Genomic DNA, 20,751 nt, shown 5'->3' on the forward strand with positions numbered 1-20,751 from the left:
CAATATTAGAGAATGCCAAAAGGGCAAAACATTTGCAAAATATAAATTCTAAGAGTCTGTTTAAGAAAAATTCATATATGTGAAATAGATAAATACTACTCCATCATTAGTTATAATTATTTAATAACTATTCCTATAAGGTCCATATGATCTGGGTGTAAAAAACAAAAACAAAGGCCAAACAAAATGCTTGAGCCATATTCTGGTTTTATTTATCATATGGGTTAGAAATGCAGTGGAATGTAGATATCAATGCAAGACAAGAAAAGCAAATTTGAACCTCTGAAAGACAAATCTGAACCTCTGTTTCCCCATAATTGAAATAGACTGTGGTGTTATCTACCCCTTACATAAAATTATTAATGAGCTATTTGTGCCTCTTGGTTTTTTTATGGGCTTTTATTTTACTTAAAAATGTTCTAATAAATAATAGAAATTTTTAATGTGTAAAGATTGTGAATAAATCTTAGCAGCCCTTTCACTCTATCTTTACAACAAAATAATGGCCAATATTGTCTGCTAGTAAGTTGTGCAATATTTGCTTTTGTCCTCTATTAAAAAAATAGAGCATTAAGGCTTATTCTGTGCTTTACTTGAATGGATATTTATTTAAAACACCAGAGGCCTGGTACACGAAATTTGTGCACAGGTAGGGTCCCTATGCCTGGCTGGCGATCAGGGCCGATCGGGGCCTTCCAGCTGCGGGCCAGGGCCTTCCTTCATTCTGTGCCGCCCCCTGGTGGTCAGCACACATCATAGCGATCGATCGAACTCCTGGTCTCCCGTTCAAACTCCCGAGGGGACAGTTTGCATATTAGACTTTTATATATAGAGAGTGTATTCCATAAATACAAACTGAATCACTGCAAACCCTAACAAACTGCTCTGTGCTTACCCTGAACTATAGTGTGCTATGCTTTAAACTCACAGTAGAGGTGTAGGTACAGAGAAATAGAATTCATTTGTACCAATATAATCAAATAGTCATATTTCATGGGCTTTTGCACCATCCACCTAATGGTAAAGAATGTGGCTATAGTAGAGGATAGAATTTACTATCCTAAAAGTAGGTAAAAGCCATAGCCTTCTCATTAGCATGGTATATCACTAGCTTGGCATCTTAACCACCTGAGAGATTAAGCTATGCCATAGATTTACATAATCTACTGTATACAAATTCTACAAGTAGGCCATAATCCTGTATGCCTCATTATTTGTCCACTTCTCTCCATCTCTTCATGATAAATATCCTAAAGAGCCATAGAGATAATATACATGAATATGTATATTTAACATAATAAGAATAATAGCATCAGAGTTACCTTTCTTTTCTTTCTAGTTACAGAATTACTAAATTTCTTTGTCAGTTTACTTACCAGTAAAACAGAGAAAATAAAACATACTTCTCAGGCTTCTGTGAAAATTAAATGATATGCCAAATAAAAATCTGATAACAAAGTAAAAAGCCAATTAATAATACCTATATAGTTTTATAGACCAAGAATTATAGATGAATCAAGATCCAGGAAAATTACAGTTCCTAAACACAATCTTTTCACAAATTAACACCTAGATAGAAATTAAATAACTGCCAAGAGTCTCCCATAAAATCACCAAGCTGGGTCTAGAATCCCCATCTCAGTACCATTCACCTGTCATACTTTCCATAGAACATCGACATCAGCCTTACACAAAACTCTGATGACTGCTAGCACCTGTGTTAATGTGTTTTTAACTTATTTATGAAAAGATACACAGGAGAGCAGAGATTTTACTTTTCTTCTTTTTTGCTGACAGAATTCATAGGGTCAAACATGAGCATATAAACTACAGTCATATACTGCTTAATGACTGGGATATGTTCTGAGAAATGTGTCATTGCTCAATTGATCATTGTGTGAACATCATACAGTGTGCTTACACAGACTTTGATGGTATAGCCTACTATACACCTGGGCCATATGGTATAGTCTATTGCTCTTAGGCTACAAGCCTGTACAAGTCTCTACAAAGCAACATGAGACTAAATCAATCACAAGAGAAAATGATGCCATCAAGAGACCCAGTAATCATGATATGTATGAGGCTGCTGGTGGCATAACATGCTATAGTGTTTTACAGCAAACTGCATTTGCTTTATAAGTGAGAGTGTACTCTAAAATAATTCCAAAGGAAGTATAATAAATACCTTAGCTAGCAACATTTATCCTCATTATCAAGCATTGTAATTATCAAAATAACATTATTTATGATCTTTAATTTTTTCCTATTTATCAGGACCTCTGTTTTCATTGCTTACTTTTATAAACTAGAGGATATGACTCACTGCTTTAGTCACTCTTTCATATCTTTAACTCTCTTGCCATAATGTTTTTCACTACTCTCACTCTTCAAATACTGAATCTATTCAATGTCTGTATACTTCTACTCACGCTGCTTAGTACTGTTAGAGAAAGCAGAGAACTCTACAGACTGGTCCCTCTGCAAATGTAGTGGCCCTAGCCTTACTTAGGCCCACAGTGCTGCCCCCTAGCCTGCTCTGTCTTTACAGTAGCTAATTCCAGTACCATTGTCCTCAAATCTCCATCTCCCACTTCAGTCAGATGCTACCTTACACAGTTAATTGAAACTATTGGACAAGAAATGGCTTCGCTTCCTGACTCCAGACCTCCAATCCTCTCAACTTCCCTACATACCCCTTTCCTTACCTCTTTTTAGAACAACAACAAAAAGGCATCATTATCACTAATACAAATCTACCTTCATTATGCTTTAAACCTTCCCACTAGTTTCAATATCTTTCTCTCTACTGGCTTTTTCTCCTCTGCACTTACATTTAATCACATTTCTCCCATCTTAACAGAATTCACTCTAAATTTTCTTGATGTCTTTGTTCTTCATGTGTAGACCAGAAAAAAATGATCATTTGTACTTCACAGAGTTGTTATAAAAAATGAATTCATTACAGTGATAACAGGAAGATGGTGGAATAGAAAGTCCTGGAACCGTCTTCCCCCGACAGGCATACTGATTCAACAACAGTACGCAGAACAGTGCTCTTTGTGAGAAATCGGAAACTATATAGTTGAGAGGTTCTTGCATCCTGGTCAAAAGCAAAACCAACCACATCAAAGCCAGTAGGAATTTTAAGACTCTCTCTCCACAAGCCATACGCCTGACACAGTGCCATTTGGGAGGAAACCCCAGGTCCCGGCTTCTCCCTTGGAGAAAAAGGAAGGACTAGAACATTTGCCCAATATTCTGATGTTTCTAGGGCTGCTTGATGCAATGGCTTCTGTGTCACCTGTCTCAGAGTGCGAATGGGACATGGCAGTGCTAATCACCTGGGGACCTCTGAGAACAAAGGCCGAAGTTGAACTAGCAAGCTACTCATGTTACGGCCACACCCCTTGACTCAGTGCAACGTTTTCTGGTGGAAAAAACACACAGATCCCAACTTCTTCCTGGGAAAGGAAGAAAAGTCCTGGGCCACACATTCTTATTTTTCTGGGGACTTCTGTGGCACCGGCCTCTGTCTAGGAGATCTAAGACCACTGCCAGGACACAGCATACTCTAGATCAGCGGTTCTCAACCTGTGGGTCGCGACCCCTTTGGGGATCGAACGACCCTTTCACAGGGGTCGCCTAAGACCATCGGACAACACATATATAATTATATATTGTTTTCGTGATTAATCACTATGCTTTAATTATGTTCAATTTGTAACAATGAAATTGGGGGTCACCACAACATGAGAAACTGTATTAAAGGGTCGTGGCATTAGGAAGGTCGAGAACCACTGCTCTAGATGCATATGAGCAACTGAGAGCAAAGACAGAAGTTTGAACTAGAACAGAGATTTGAGACACCCCAAAAATCTCTGGCTGGGTTAATTCATGAAGGGCTTCACCTGTGTGAGACCAGTTTGTAAAGACTGGGAGATGTGGCTGTTTTGTCTTCTGTGTAGACACTGATACAAAGAGTCAAGGAAAATGAAGAAACAAGAAAATATGTTCCAAAGACACAAGATAAATGTCCAAAAACTGACTCTAATGAAAATGAGTTATATCACTTACCTGACAGAAAATTCAAAATAATAATCATAAATATGTTACATGGGGTCAGGCAAACAATACATGAAAAAGTGAGAATTTCAACCAAGAGATCAAAAATATAAAAATGTGCCAACTGAAATAAATCATGAAACCGAAGAATAAAATAATTGAACTGAGAAATTCACTAGAAGGTTTAAATACAGAGTAGATAAAGCAGGAAAAAACACACACATATCTATGGTCCAGCTGACATGGCACAGTGGTTGAATGTGGACACATGAACCAAGAGGTCACAAAGTTCAATTCCTGGTCTGGGCACATACCCAGGTTATGGGTTCAACCCTCAGTATTGGGCATATAGAAGGCGGTGATAGATGATTCCCTCTCATCATTGATGTTTCTGTTTCTCTCTCCCCCTGCCTTCCTCTCTCTGAAATAAATTTAAAAAGCCCAACAAACTTATATATGAACTCAAAGACAAGTTATTGGAAATTATATAGTCAAAGGAGCAAAACTATTTTTAATGAAAAAGAGTGAGGAAAGCTTAAGAGACTTATGGGAAACCATCAAGCCAGACAATATATGTGTTATAGGAGTCTCAGAAATAGGATAGAGAAAAGGGGGCAGAAAGCTTACTCAATAAAATAATGGCCAAAAACTTCCTAAATCTGGGAACTGATATGGCCATCCAGATCAAGGAAGCCCAAGGAACCATAAGTTAGATGAACTCAAAAAATACAAACTAAGATACATAATAATCAAACTATCAGAAGTCAAAGACAAAGAAAGCAAGTAGCATGAGAAATGTGACTTGGCTCATACAAGGAATCCCCATAAGTTCATAAGCAGATTTCTCAGCAGAAACATTACAGGCCAAAAGGGAGTAGGGTGATATATTCAAAGTGCTCAAGTAAAAAATTACCAAGTAAGAATTTTATACTGGCAAAATTGTCTTTCAAAAATGCAGGAGAGAGAAAGACTTTCCAAGACAGACAGACCTGAAGTCCATTACCATTAGAACCTCCTTAAAAGAAACGCTAAGCAGAGGTCTACAAACTCAAACAGAAGGATCATAAACCATAAGATGAAAGCATATAAAAGTATAAAATTTACTGGCAAAGGTAAATATCTAGCTAAATACATCTAGAAAATATATAGCCAAATAAGAATACTATCATACAGTAAAGGTAAATCACTTTTAATTCTAGTATAAAAATTAAAAGAAAAAATATTAAAATAAGTACAATTAAAATAATAAGTTAATAGATACACAATATACAAAGATGTACTTAATGACACAGGCATGAAGGGAAGAACATGTAGAGATTTTGTAAGTGGTGGAAGTTAAATTGTGATTAGCTTAAAAGGTATTGTTATAACTCTAAGTTGTTTTATATATTTCCCATGGTAACCACAAGGAAAATACTTATAGAAAAGGGAAAGAGAATAAAATCAAAGCATATTAATACCCCCCAAAAGTCAATGAATCACAGGGAAGATAAAAAAGAAAGGACAGATAAAAGAACTACAAAATAGACCAAGGCAATTAACAAAATTGCAATAGTAGCCCTTCCTATCGATAATTATTTTATAGTGCCCTAGACAGTGTGTCTCAGTTGGTTGGGCATCATCCTGTACATCAAAAAGGTCTCAGTCTAGGCATGTGCCTGGGTTTCAAGCTCAGTCACTGGGGTGGGGCACTCAGGAGGGAGCTGGTTGAGGTTTTGTTCTCACATCGATGTTTCTCCCTCTTCTGCCTTTCTCTCTCTCTAAAAATCTATATTTAAAAAAAAAGCCCTTTATAAACTCATACCCCTTGAGATTTTTGAGTGTTTAATTTATCTAAAAATTACTATTTTACATTTAAATAGTAAGCCCTTTCTATCAATAATTATTTTACATTTAAGCTTCCCAATAAAAAGATATAGAGTAGTTGAATGGATTTAAAATAAAACTAGGTCTAACAATAGTCAACTCATTTCTGATTTAAGGACACACATAAATTGAAACTAAAGAGATGAAAAAAGGTATTTCATATAAATGGTAACCAAAAAATAGGGGTGGAGGGGAAGACTATCCTTATATCAGACAAAATAGATGGTATGTCAAAATCTTCACAAGAGACAAAGGACATAATCTATCTATCTATCTATCTATCTATCTATCTATCTATATAAAAGCCTAATATGCTAATTGTTCCTCTGACTATTCGAGCATTTGACCAGTCGCTATGATGTGCACTGACCACCAGGGGGCAGATGCTTCAACTGGTAGGTTAGCTTGCTGCTGGGGTCTGGCAGATCAGGACTGGGTGAGATGGACTGGATATGCCCTGGAGCCCTCCGCAGTCCCGCCCCAGCCCAATTGTGCACTAGTGGGGGTCCCTTGGCCTGGCCTGCACCCTCTCGCAATCCGGGACCTCTTGGGGGATGTTGGAGAGCCAGTTTCAGCCCAATCCCTGTAGGCCAGGCCGAGGGACCCCACAGGTGCACGAATCTGTGCACTGGGCCTCTAGTATAATGATAAAAGGGTCAATTTACCATGAAGATATAACAGTTATAAATATACCCAACATCAAGGCATCTAAATATATAAAGCGAACATTGACAGACTGAGGGAGAAATTGACAGAAATGCAATAATAGATTACAATATCCCACTTTTACTATTGATAGAACATTCAGACAGAAAATCAACAATGAAACAGCAGACTTGAACACTTCAGATCAAATTGACATAACAGTCCTATACGCAGGACATTCTACCCAACAGCAGAAGAATATACATTCTTATTAAGCACATATGGAATATTCTCCAGGATATGTCACATGTTAGTTCAAAAAATGATTCTTAACAAATATTAAAAGATTGAAATAATCCTATATAATAAAAGCCTAATATGCAAATTGCCCCCTCAACCGGGAGTTCAACAGGGAGTTTGGGAGTTCAACTAGGGGGCATGGCCAGGTTGCCAACCGCAGGAAGGGAGGCCCCAGCCAGTGGCAGGTAGCCGCTAGGGACCCTACCCGTGCAAGAATTTCATGCACTGAGCCTCTACTACCAATTGTAATTTTCAACCACAATGGAATGAAACTAGAATAATAGTTAGAAAACCAGAAAATTCCCAAATATGTGAAAATTAACCAACACATCAAAAACAACTGAGTCTAAGAAAAAAATCAAAAGAGAACTTTGAAGATATCTCCAAACAAATGAAAACAAAAGTACAAAATATAACAACTTATGAGATGCAGTGAAAGGAATAATAAGAGGAAAGTTATGATGATAAATGGCAACTTTAAAAAAATTAAAATAGCCCTGACCGGTTTGGCTCAGCGGATAGAGAGTCGGCCTGTGGACTCAAGAGTCCCAGGTTCGATTCTGGTCAAGGGCATGTACCTTGGTTGCGGGCACATCCCCAGTAGGGAGTGTGCAGGAGGCAGCTGATCGATGTTTCTCTCTCATCGATGTTTCTAGCTCTCTATCCCTCTCCCTTCCTCTCTGTAAAAAATCAATAAAATATATTTAAAAAATTAAAATTAAAAAGAAGAAAGCTCTTAAATAAATATCCTATTTTTATACCTAAAAACTAGAAAAAGAACAAACTAAATCCAAAATTAGAAAGAAGGAAATAAAAATTAGAGTAGGTACAAATGAAACAGAGAATAGAGAAACAACAGGCTCTGGCTGGTGTGGCTCACTTGTTGGGAGCATTGTCCAGTAAATGAAAGGTAGGGGGATCAATTCCCGGTCAGGGCACATACCCAGGTCGCAGGTTTCATTCCCTGTCAGGGTGTGGTCAGGGTACGTGTAGGTGGCAACCTCTCTCCTTCTCTCTTCCTCTCTCTTTAAAAAATAAAAGAAAGAAAAATATCAACAAAAATGAGTTGACTTTTTGAAAGATAAAATTGACAAACCAAGAGCTACACTAAGAAGAGATTAAAATGAATAAAATCATAACTACGGTAAAAGAGGAAACATTACAACTGATGATAAAGAAATAAAAGGGATCATTAGAGACTACTCTGAATAATTATACGTTAAAAAATTTAATAACTCAGAAGAAATGGATACATTTTTAGAAACACAGCCTATAGAGACTGACTAATGAAGAAATAGAATATCTGAACAGATATATAACTAGTAAGGAGATTGAATCAGTAATCAATAACCTCCAAACAAAGAAAATCTCAGGACCTGATGGCTTTAGTAGTTAATTTTACCAACTATTTAAAGAAGAATCAATGCAAATCCTCAAATTCTTCCAAAAAATTGAAGAGAAAAGAACACATCCAAACTCATTTTATGAGGCCAGCATTACCTGAGACCAAAGCCAGGCAAAGACATAACAAGAAAAGAAAACCAACAGGCCAGTATCCCTGATGAAGACAGATGCAAAAATCATCAATGCAATGTGAGCAAAGTATATTGAACAGTATATTAAAAGGATATACACCTAAGCAAATGAGATTCATCTTTGGGATGCAAGGGTGGTCCAACATATGAAAATGAATTACTGTGATGCACTTCATTAACACAATGAAGAATTAAAACCTCATGATATCTCATTGAAAAATAACATATGACAAAATTCAATATCTTTTTTATGATAAAAACTCTGAACAAACTAAGAATAGAGGGATATTATCTTAACATAATGAAGGCCGTATATTAAAAGTCCACAGCTAATATCATACTCAGTAATGAAAATAATCTCACAGAAACTACCAAGATTCTTTACCTAAATTTGATTCTTTCCTAAGATAATTAAAAGTGGGTGGAATTATATATTCTGAGCTGTGATTCTTCAGATCTAAGTTGAAATAATGCCATGGGAAGGCTATGAGTTAATACATAAGTTAGTAATCAGAAAGCAGAGAGATCTAAAACTCATACTTAAGATAGATGCAGTTCATTTTTTTCTCCCTAAGTGCCAATTAGTCCAATTATGTAGTGGCTGAAACAGTGGTCTCTTGCCTCTAGGGCAGGGTCCTCTCAAGAAAGACCCAGGCATCATGCTCACTGTCCCAAAAGTTTCCAAATAAAGCTTTTGCCTTCAAAATTTTGTATATTATGTAGCCAGCAGTATTCACACATATTAATGGTTGAATTTTTATCTATCTATCTATCTATCTATCTAATCATCTATAATCATCTATAATTTATCTATCTATTTATGTATGCATTTTGAGATATAGGATCATAAACCAAAAAATACCTTTGTCTCAATAGCTTTTTTTAAGATGGCTTTTTATGTGCTTTCTTAGAGAAAAGTTATAAAACTTGGTTCTTTGAGTTTCTATCAAACACATACAGTGTTTCCTTATTTTGTGTGTGTGTGCAAGTCACAAAGGAGCCATAACTGTATATATTTTCACATCAGTTGTAAAATTCATATCTCACTAGTGACTTATGCAAGGAAAATAGGAATCTCCATTAGACAGCCCTACAATTTGTGTATGAATGGTGATTTGCAGTTTGGGAGTACTTTCCTTTGAAATCATTAAATCTTTACAGCTAAGTGGTCCGTCTGCCTTGACAGATCCTACACATTACCTTATTATGTGTACAAAAATGATCTTTAAAAAATACCTTTAATGACTTCAACAATGGCCAAAGTTCATCCAACACTTTTCTTACTTTCTTGAACTACATTTGGAGGCACTTTTTATCCTGTCACTTCAACAGCGCATAACAAAAAGCTTGTGTCAGAATTTCAATGTGGCTTCACAGAGGCTTTTACTGTCATTACAGAATATTTTCGAACCAAATGAATAGCACCATTCTCAATATAGCATTAGCTAGAAAAAAGTTTCTTTATGAATTCTGTAAGGTGCATTGCTTATTCTACATGAAAATCAAATGTGTAGTTACACAGATATAATTTCCACAGACTAAAATAAGGATAAATAGAACTCTGCTATGCCTTCCTAGCAAAGCTGACATTTCTACTCATCCTTTTACTATAGTTAAAATCAGTCCCCCTTTTAAGCAACAATCCCACTTGCCAGTTGTTACTGGAAAGAAATTGGCTTTAAATAAATTTAAGCAAACTAAAATCTGATCATACTCTTAGATTTTTTTAAAGTCCCAACTGACTACAAAAATAATGAATGAATCATCCTTGATTACAAGTAAGTAATTTGAAAGCAGCAAAAATTATTATTTTCCCTAAGTTGTCATAGAAACATCAATGAAAATGGGATACCAAAATGCCTGTAAAAAATCAGCAGTAGACTCAGAATCACTATTTCATTTAAAGAGTTGTGTACATCATTGCACACAGAAATCTTTACTAATAAATTTTCAGCCACTCCATCAATGCTTTTCAATATTTTCACATTCCAAAGCTTCTAGATATTTAAAGTAAAAAATTTTAGGATACTAATCTTGAGGATAGAAGAAAGAAAGGAAAAAAGGAAATGAACAGCATTAAAACTTTTATAATTTGAAGGATCTCTTTGGTTTTTTAAAAGAAAATACACTTTCTATGAACTTGCCAGTGCTTTCCTGTACACAACATGCATGAAGCATACCAAGCTATGCAAAGTTCTACCAATCTATCATGCTATCTCATACTATTCGGTGTTCATGCACATGGATTTTACTGCCAAGAACATACTTTCACTGTCAGGATAAATTTTCCTCATCTCTTCTGGGCTGGATTCCCTCAATCAACTTTTGTTTCTAAGATTTTTCCGTGGTGTTGAAGGTAGTTGTAGTTTATTCATTTTACCTAATGAATCTAATGTGGAAACACATAAAACATATTTACCCGTTCTTTTGTTAATGGGATTTTATTGTTTACCAGACTTATTTTTTCCTTATTAAAACAACTTTTGACTACTGTTACCAAGCATGGCAAAATAATTGGTATCTCACTAGGCATCAACTGTAAACAACTAAAAACCTGAAAAAACATAAGGAACAATTATTTTATTTCCTGGATAATAGACAGTGCAGGAATGCATCCCTCAGAGAATGAAGACAAACAACGTGAAGCTTACCATCAGTACAGATTTCTGCCAGGAGGCATTCCCTCCAAACCGACCCAGGGAAGAGGAACCCCGGGAGAGCAGGACAGAAGCACTGAGCTGAAAAGACAGAGTAGGAATAGCCAGGAGGCTGAGGGGACTGAAACTTGCAGGACAGAATAAGAGAAAGGGAAGCGACACAGATAATGACGTCCTAAAGTCTGTACTGGGATTCCATTCAGTCTATGACCAAATAGTAAGCTGTGAGTGCGTGGAGCGGGACTTCACATCCTACGAAATACTACTAGGGAAGGAAAAAACACCCAGGAGCTTAAAAAATACTGGATATTGCACACAGAACAAATTCAAACTCCAATTAATCAGAGGAATAGAATCTTATTGAACAAATGGGTCATTTAGTAGAGATCCTTAAGAAAACCAGACTTTAAGACTAGGATTAACCTAGTTGTAAAATAAAGGCTATTCTGAATCCACTCTGACAAAGATTATAAACAAGCCTCACAAGGATTCAGCTGAACTACAAGTAAATTTGCTGCATGCCAGAAAAAAATTCACCCTTTGTTAAAATCCTATATAATAAAAGCATAATATACAAATCGACCGAATGGCAGAAAGATCAGTTGGTGGGGGGGCGGGGCTGGTTAGCAGGCAGTGCTAGGCCAGCCAAGGCACATGCCAGTGGGCAGAGGGAGGGGATGGCGATTGGGGGCAGAGGCAGCGGCGACAACCCCCGGTGGTGGAGGGGCGATTAGGGGGTAGTGCCAACCATCGCTGCCGGCACCGTCCCCTGATCGGCCCACTGGTCGCCTCCTGCAGAGGGAGGCCAGACTGTGGCTTAGGCACACTAGGGAGTGGGCCTAAGCTGTCAGTTGGACATCCCCTGAGGGCTCCTGGACTGCGAGAGGGTGCAGGCTGGGCTGAGGGACCCCCCCCCCAAGTGCATGAATTTTCATGCACTGGGCCTCTAGTTTAAAAATAAAGCTAAAATTCAGGCACTGGACAATATATAGCCTCTAATAAAAACTGCTAAAAAATGAGAAGTAAAAGATAAGTATATTTTACTCATATGTAGAATTAAATGAACAAATTGAACTACCAAGCAAAATAGAAACAGACTTATAGAGAGCAGACAGACGTCTCTGGTGGGGGAGGAGGTGTTGGAGGGGGTGGAAAGATTAAGCAGGAAAAGAAAAAGAAAGAGAGAGAGAACTCATGGACATAGACAACAGTGTAGTGATTGCAGGGGAGTGAGGGGGAGACTGGAGGTGGAAGAGGGCATAGAGGGGACAAATGGTGATAAGAAAAAATAAAAAACAAAAAACCAAATATCCACGTGCTCACAAATAAATAAATAACTCATAAAGTATCATAGATGAAAGTTTAGTCCTAGAAGATAAAGGTAGGCAAAAAACAAAACAAAACACAAAACAACAACAACAAAACAACAGCCCTGAAGATTAAGCCCCCAAGTTATCACATAATTGAAAAATATAATGCCATAGATTTCCAAGCTTAATGAAACATAAGCAGGATAAACAAAAATAAAATGCATCAAGGTACATAATAATCTAATTGCTTAAAAACAATGATAAAAAGAAGAAAATCTTTAAAGAGTAGTCTGCCTAGAGGTTTTAATCCAGTGAAAATATTCTCCAGACATGAAAGCAAAATAAAGATATTGTCAAAAAAAACAAAACCTGAATTATTTCTTCTAGTAGACAGCACTATAAGAAATGTTAACAGTATAGAGTTCTTCAAAAACTAAAAATAGATCTACCATTTAACCCCGCAATTCTACTTTTGGGTATTTATCTGAATAAAATAAAAACAGTAATTTTAAAGATATTTGCACCCCTATGTTTTGCTGCATTATTTACAGTAGCCAAGATATGGAAGCAACCTAGGTGTCCATAGATAGAGGAATGGATAAAAAAGATGTGGTGTGTATGTATATATAATGGAATATTACTCAGCAATAAAAAAGAACAAAATCTTGCCATTTTTGATATGGATGAACCTAGAGGGTATTATGCTAAATGAAATACAGTAGACAGAGAAAGATAAATACCACATGATTTCACTTATATGCTGAATATAAAAATTAATGAAAATAAGCAAAACAAAAACAGTTTCATAAAAACAACAAACTGATGGTTGCCATAGAGGAGGGACATTGAGGGATGATTGAAAAGGTGAAGAAGAATATATTCAATTACATGTGATAACTGCACAGTGATAGATGATTACTACACTTAGTGTGGGAAGCACATCGTAAGATATACACTGAGTGGCCAGATTATTATGACCGGCCAGATTATTATGACCACCCCATCAGTACTTCATTGACACTTCCAAAAATACTGAATATTGAAAACTTCTTAAGCAAATACTCTCAAGGTTTTATTATTAGTATTATTTTCATAACTAATTCACTTCATTGTACTGATGGGGTGGTCATAATAATCTGGCCACTCAGTGTATAAATGTTGAATCACTCTGTTGTATACCTGAAACTAATATAATATTGTATACCAATTATACTTTCATAGAAAAGAAGCCTATTTTGTGAAAAAAAAAACAAAAACGTATGTAGGCTGAAAGAAAGCTAACACTATTTGAAAACTCCAATTTTCAAAAAGAAATAAAGAGCAGGAATTTTTTAAGCAAATGTATGTAAATATAAAATAACATATTTGGTCTTTTTAATTTCTAAAATATATCCGTTAAACAAAATTTATAGAACTTGGATAACATTCCTAAGGTTACACAGCATCTTTGTGTCCAAATTGTACTTAAACCTTAGTTGTATCATTGAAGGCCAGTGCTCCTAGGCATCATGGATTGCTAAAAATAGAAAATAAAATAAGAAGGAAATAGATTTAAACAGTTACTATTTATAAAACACAGAAATCATAGATGAAACAGTTGATTTTCTAGGAAAATATTAATTGCCAACATTGATGCAGCAGATATTTGAACACAACATAATTAAAGTAGAAAGAAGAAATTGAAAACACTTGTAAACAAACAAGCAAAAAACAACAACACCCTAACTTTATTGATGGTAGCAGACCCAGATGACTTTTTGTGAGAGTCCTATCAGTATTCTAAAGAACATATAATTTCTCTACCATTTAAGCTATCAAAACAGGAGATGGAAGTATTCTGGCATGTTTCCCAAGCTATCATTCATCACTGTGAGACATAATTTGTCAAAGCTAGCCTGTGAACAAACCACCAGTTCACTAACACACACACACACACACACACACACACACACACACACTCGCACACTCACACACACCAACCAACTTAATAAACTACATACAATCTCACCTTTGAATAGTGACACAAAAATCCTAGATTAAAAAATAATGCCCACTCAGGTGGTTGGGTGTGGTCCCCTACACTGAAAGGTTGCTGGTTCTATTCCAGGCCCCCCACATGCCCAGGTTATGGGCTTGCTCCCCAGAGGGGGGCATGCAGGAGGCTGTCATATCAATGTTTTTTCTCTCTCTCTCTTTCCCTCTATCTCTAAAAATAAATTTTGAGAATTCATAAATCATTTTTCATATATATTAAAAGAATGATATGCCATGCCAACTTAAGCATTATTCCAAAAAAAATGCAAGGTTCAGTCTTCCTGAATGTTGTCTATACAGTATGTACCTAAACAAACAAGCAAAACTATCAACCCAAATCCAGCAATTTCACTTCTGTTTTATTGCTAAGGAATAAGTCAGAAAGATGTTCAAAAACACACATGGTCTTTATCATAGCATTGTTTATAACAGTGAACATTCCCATTGTCCCTGTAAAGAAAATTTGTGGAAAAATATCCTATCCTTAGTATATAATGTATGGTAGAATGTTACAAGAGATGCAAGTAATATACACAAAGCAAAAAAAAAAAAAAAATCCCAGTAGACTGCACAAATAAGGAAAGACTGCTGAAGAGGAGGCATTTAGGACGGGTCTCAAGGGATCAGTAGGATTTTAACGGATATGATTGGAAACACACAGAGATGTGTTTCTGGGTCAGGAAATGTGAAAAGAAGTAGTGAGAAATCAAACTGAAAAAGTAGAGTAGGTCCAGACCAGAAAGGTCATTAAATATAGATAGTAATAAATAAATCAGCAGAACAGAACTGAAAAGCCTGAAACAGAGTCAAGTATGTGAAAACCAATTATATGACAAACACAACATCCCAAATATTGTGGGGAAGGGAGTGTTAACAATACTAAAATAAATAGTTGCATTCCCTGTCTCACGCCCCAAACATGAATATTGTCCAGGTGGATCAAAGATCCAACTGTATAAAAATAATTGAAAATATTACTAGGAATACTGCAGAAAATATGGACATAAACATGGGTTTGTAGGTAATTTCATTTAAAAAAACAAAAATTCAGAAGTCATGAAGAAAACTACAGATGTTTGTTTCTCCTAAAAATGTTCATAGAATTATATCACAGAATTTTTCTGAGAAACAAAATCTTCATTATTCTAATACTCAGAACACTCGAAGAAATTAATTTAAACAATACAAACAGGGAAACAGAAAAAATGAAAGAAAAATTAGAAAAGTAACATAAGCAAACATCTCAGAAAAGCACATGCAAATGGCCAATAAATTACAAAGAGATGTTCAACCTTCCTAGAGTTCAGAGAAATATTAATTAAAGTATCAAATGCCATTTTTTACCCTTCAATACTGACAAAAATTAAACAATTAATCACACAAAATGGTGGCAAGGATATGGGGAAACAGTCTCATATATTACGGATAGGTGTGGAGACTGCCACTATATTATTGAAAAACAATCTGGCAGTACTTATTAAAATGAAGAATGTGCATGCCCTTTGATCCATCAATTCCACCTTTGTGAATGCCTGCTGCAGAAAATAAAAGCAATAGTCCGTGATAGATGTGCAATGTTGTTTGTAGTAATATTGTTTCTTAGTGGCAAAGAAAGGAAACAAATCAAAACTGGGACTATGCTGAATGTTTAACTATAGGCAATGGCTGATTAAGTTCTGATACATCAATACAATGGAATAATATGCAGCTATTAACCAGAGTACGTCCTGAGTTGATCTTGGATTTGATCTTTTAATAAAAATAATAAACATCCAGCATATGAGTTACATGTTTAGACAAAACAAAAATATCATCATATGTGTATGTTCATCATACAGAACAGATGAGAGATTACATGCAAACTGTATTTGTCGCTGCAGAAGGAAGATATCTTCAGGAGTGGAGGCCAAAAAAGATTCTTAATTCACTTAGTTCAAACTCTTGTTCAATCCCTTGCTATAAGTATTTATTATTTTGTAATTTCACCGACTTGCTTTTAAATAATTTTACAAAGGTTTTTAAAAATAAAGTATAATGTATTAACACGTATATGTATTGTCTATGAATTGCCTTCCTGAAATATGAAAGAAAGGGAACTGTCTTCCTTGGCATCTAACTATTTACTTATCAGACAATCCGCATGGAAAGTGAAATATGTCAACCAGCACACGGTCCTTAATTGTGATTACACTTTATTGCACTCAGCCTATTAAGTGCTTAAATTACCAGATAACAGAATCTCTGTTCCTAATAGTGGAAAGTATATTAACGATAGTTTTGCTCCTTATCGTAGCCCAGTTCCCACAATTACATGGATGAAGGTTAATGGCTATATCCCTAGCAAGGCACGGCTGCGGAAATCTCAGGCAGTGCTGGAAATACCCAATGTGCAGCTGGATGATGCAGGCGTATATGAGTGCAGAGCTGAAAACTCGCGTGGAAAAAATTCCTTTCGTGGACAATTACAAGTATACAGTAAGTGTTCTCAGCAAAGCATGATGTTCTAGTCCCAGGACCCTAACTGAAAATGCAAATTACTTTGAACTAATTATTGTTTTTTTAGAAACAAAAAACAAGATTTAATTTATGATAATACTTCTTTGGTGTGATACAGCATCATGTAAGATTATCCTACATCGAGAAATGATTTAAAATAAAAAGGAATGGGAATGATCAGGTTCTTTGTATAGCAAAGAGAGTTTATAAGAATGAGATGTTTTCCTAGCACCAAAGCTAATGTCTGGGGAGGTTAAGAACCTTTATTAATTTATTCTCACCCTTGGCCTGAGTAACAATTGTCAGGAGTAACAATGTATTGCCTATAAACTATATCCTGCTCAGCTGTCTTTTTTTAAAATAAAATTTTATTGGGACACAGCCACATTCATGTGCTTACATACTACATGTCATTGTTGCATGGCTATAGCAGAATTGAGCACTTGGAACAGAGAGGAGATAATGCAAAGCCCAAAAATGTCTGCTCTCTTGACCTTTACAAAAAAACTTTGCTGACAATTCATACATCTGTATCATAACTAGCCTTTGTAGCCTGCAAGTGCTTATATTGTCCAAAAATGCCAAAGAGTCAACCAGGTTGTGTGTAAGAATTGGGAAAGCCTACTTCAAAAATATCTACAATTTCCTCTTAACATCTAAAGATCACAAATTGTATCTATTTTTCATATTTTTATAATAAACATTATACATAATGGGTAAGTGATATAATTCTATGTCTCAGGTGAGTACACTAAAAAAGAGAGGAATAGAATAATCCAGAATCTATATAACAAAAGCCTAAGTGACTGTTACAGTGGAACAACCAGAATGACTGGTCGCTATGATGTGCACTGACCACCAGGGGCAGATGCTCAATGCAGGAACTGCCTCCTAGTTGTCAGTGTGCTCCCACAGGGGAAGCGCTGCTCAGCCAGAAACTGGGCTCATGGCTGGCGAGTGCGCAGCGGCGGTGGTGGGAGCCTTTCCTGCCTCTATGGCAGCGCTAAGGAGCAGCAAGCTGAGTGGTAAGGAGCAGCATGCAGGCAGGCCGTAAGGAGTGAGAGGTCCCGTACTGTGAGAGGGATGTCCTACTGCTGGTTTAGGCCCGCTCCCTGAGGAGAGCGGGCCTAAGCCAGCAGGTGGACATCCCCCGAGGGGTCCTGGACTGAGAGAGGATACAGGCCAGGCCTCTAGTAGTGATATAAGCAAATACAGATGTTTCCAATATAAAATTATTGTCCAAATTACATATTCAGCTGAATCTTCCAAGCAACTATGACTGTCACTGTATCTCAAGATCAGTTATCCTAAATAGCTTAGTGTTCTTCACAGGGACTCTTAAAGAGTATTTTGAAATATTAATATCTGAACTCAATCTGTTTTTTTTTCTTTATCTCTTACCAACACTTTTAAGAATGCAGTACTTCAACCAAATTGACTATGCACATTTTATTCATTCATTCACTGATCTAATCATTGTTTATTAAGTGCCTATTACTGCTCGTAACAGAGCTTTGAAGAAACTCATGGTCCATTGGTTAGATGAAAAGCAAACTCCACATTGGAGCTGAGTATACTATCTGCTGTGATAAAGGCATGTGCAAAAGATTATAGGAGTACAGTCTACTGCATTCTACTGGGATTTAGGAAAAGCTTCCAGAGGATTTGTACCTTAAAGGCTAAACTGGGGACAGCATCCTAGAAGAAAGATACATGAAGTAATTTAGAAGTTTGTAAGATTGAAGCACTAGCCCTGGTTTGGTTATTTTTAGGCCATGGATATTATATTTGGATGAAATCTTCACAGATAAAAATCTGATCCCTAAAGACAAGTGTTCACCTAGTACTTTGCTACTCCAAACCACACACACACACACACAAATGCAATGAGTGCCTGTTACTTTTAAGGCTATTTTGGAAAAATCCAAAATCTGTATTATGAAGAATGGTCCACACCTAAATAAGAATTAGATTTACAGTCTGGGATAGAAGCTCCTATGGGCACTACTCTACTTGCTCCCCTCCACACCCCAGCTACTTGATTGATAGGCGGTGGCAAATATTGCTAGAAAGAGTAGAAACAATTGCTTTTACTCGATATTATTTGTGTACCTTCTGGTGAGAGGATATGCTGCTAAGCAATAACTGTGGGCTCTCCTTGTCACGCACAATTAGGTGTGCACTATAGGCCAGCTGGGTACAGACAAACCTGCCCAAAGCATGCATCACTTTGATAGAAAATAATTAAGGTTGTTGACTGGAAAGAGAAACTGAGCTAGCCAGCTACTTTGGCATGTATTTCTGACCCTTTGGGAAGGTATCTTAGAAGAATGTGGCCTTTTGCTGTAGCCCATGTTTAGGCCGGTTTCCTGTCCTGCTTTGCCCCGGATGTCTACTGCATGGGGCATTTATGAACAGTGCTCTGTTTCACATCCAGAAATAACTGGCTTATTATAGGTTTACTCAACTTTTGTACTTTTACAACTATTGTGTTTGACAGGAGGGCTTTTGCTCCTTACCCATCCAACTCTAAAATATAGAAAAAATCTTGGCTAACATTTCCACCTGACTGGCAGTTGCTACCGATAGCATGATGCATAAAGGTTCCACTGTATCCACGGATTGTACTTAAAATCTCCTCTCAGAATGGTCCTGTTGGAAGCTCTGTAACCTGAATTTCGAGTGTTGGAAGAAGTAGAGGCTGACCCTATCTATCTAAGTGGTCAATAGTCACACAGGACTAAAAACAGTCTTTCCTCAGGTTCACTTTCTTTTCAGAAGGACAATTATGGGAGTGTGTTCAATGTTCAGTAGTTAGACGCAAAAGATGAACCAAGCTTCTAAGGCAACCTTTCTGGCCTCATCGTTTTGTCAAATCATTGAAAATGAGTGCTAATATCGGTGCTAGGTATAGATTTAGGCCACATATTTTATTGTTAATTACTCGGAATCTGTATTTTTAAACATACACCAAATAATACAACATAAATAAAGAGGTTCATGTTAGTTAAATGAGTAAAAATTAAGGTAAACTTACATGTCTAATATTATATAAAATTTTTAATGTAGTAGTTATAAAAATAAACTAGCAAAAAATTAAAACAAAATTTTGGTAAGAATTTGAATCTTAGAAAAACTGCATACTTATTCTGTGGAATATGCCTTTTGTTTATACTATAGAATAGTTTAATGGGTGAAATGATGTCTTTATTTTTTCTGTAGCTTCTGATGATTAATGAAAAACACCTTGTTTTAACCAGCCACACAAAATTTTTAGTCCTTATTTCCAATATCAGTGGAATCTTGCTTCATAGAGTTCTCAATCAAAATGAAAGAAAAAAAATGAGGATACAAAAGAAGAAAGGGGAAGGAGGAGGAAGACAGAGGAAAGAAGGAAGGTGGAAAGGAAGCTCAATTTCAAGCAGTTTTATACATAAGGAGATCCCTAATAGAGGGTATTTGTGTACAAAAAAATCTTATTACATAAAGATGTGCGATCTATGATTTTAAATATATGTCATGTACCCACCAACTAGTAATTTGTCATCCTGTAGAGCAAGGGCACTGTAGCTGATTGCTAAATAGTTTAAACTTACTATTTCGACTAGAAATATGTCAGTATTAAAATATACCTCTACCCAAGATGCTTAAAGAAAATTACATTGCATTGCACTAAATGTTCAATAAGGTTTTTATTTTTAGTGCAGTGTAGCGTTACAGGTGTTATTTTTTATATGTTTGTAAAATCTCTGGACAGTGTCCTTATAAATTGTGTCTGCAATTCAATTACAGAAAAGCTTTTTCAAGACAAAGACTAATTTTTTCTTTTGCTATTATTCCTAT

At 36.2% G+C, this 20,751-nt stretch overlaps 1 protein-coding gene across 1 annotated transcript in view; it reads left to right on the plus strand.

Moving 5' to 3' along the window:
- The window catches only part of CNTN5 (contactin 5), a 643,923-nt gene that overhangs the window by 373,658 nt on the left and 249,514 nt on the right, over positions 1-20,751 (plus strand). The window contains exon 7 of the mRNA XM_023758835.1: positions 16,706-16,887. Within this exon, the coding sequence (XP_023614603.1) occupies positions 16,706-16,887 (182 nt within the window). The remainder of the gene's footprint in view (positions 1-16,705; positions 16,888-20,751) is intronic.

Source organism: Myotis lucifugus, unplaced genomic scaffold, assembly GCF_000147115.1.
Source record: "Myotis lucifugus unplaced genomic scaffold, Myoluc2.0 scaffold_139, whole genome shotgun sequence".
Taxonomy (NCBI): domain Eukaryota; kingdom Metazoa; phylum Chordata; class Mammalia; order Chiroptera; family Vespertilionidae; genus Myotis; species Myotis lucifugus.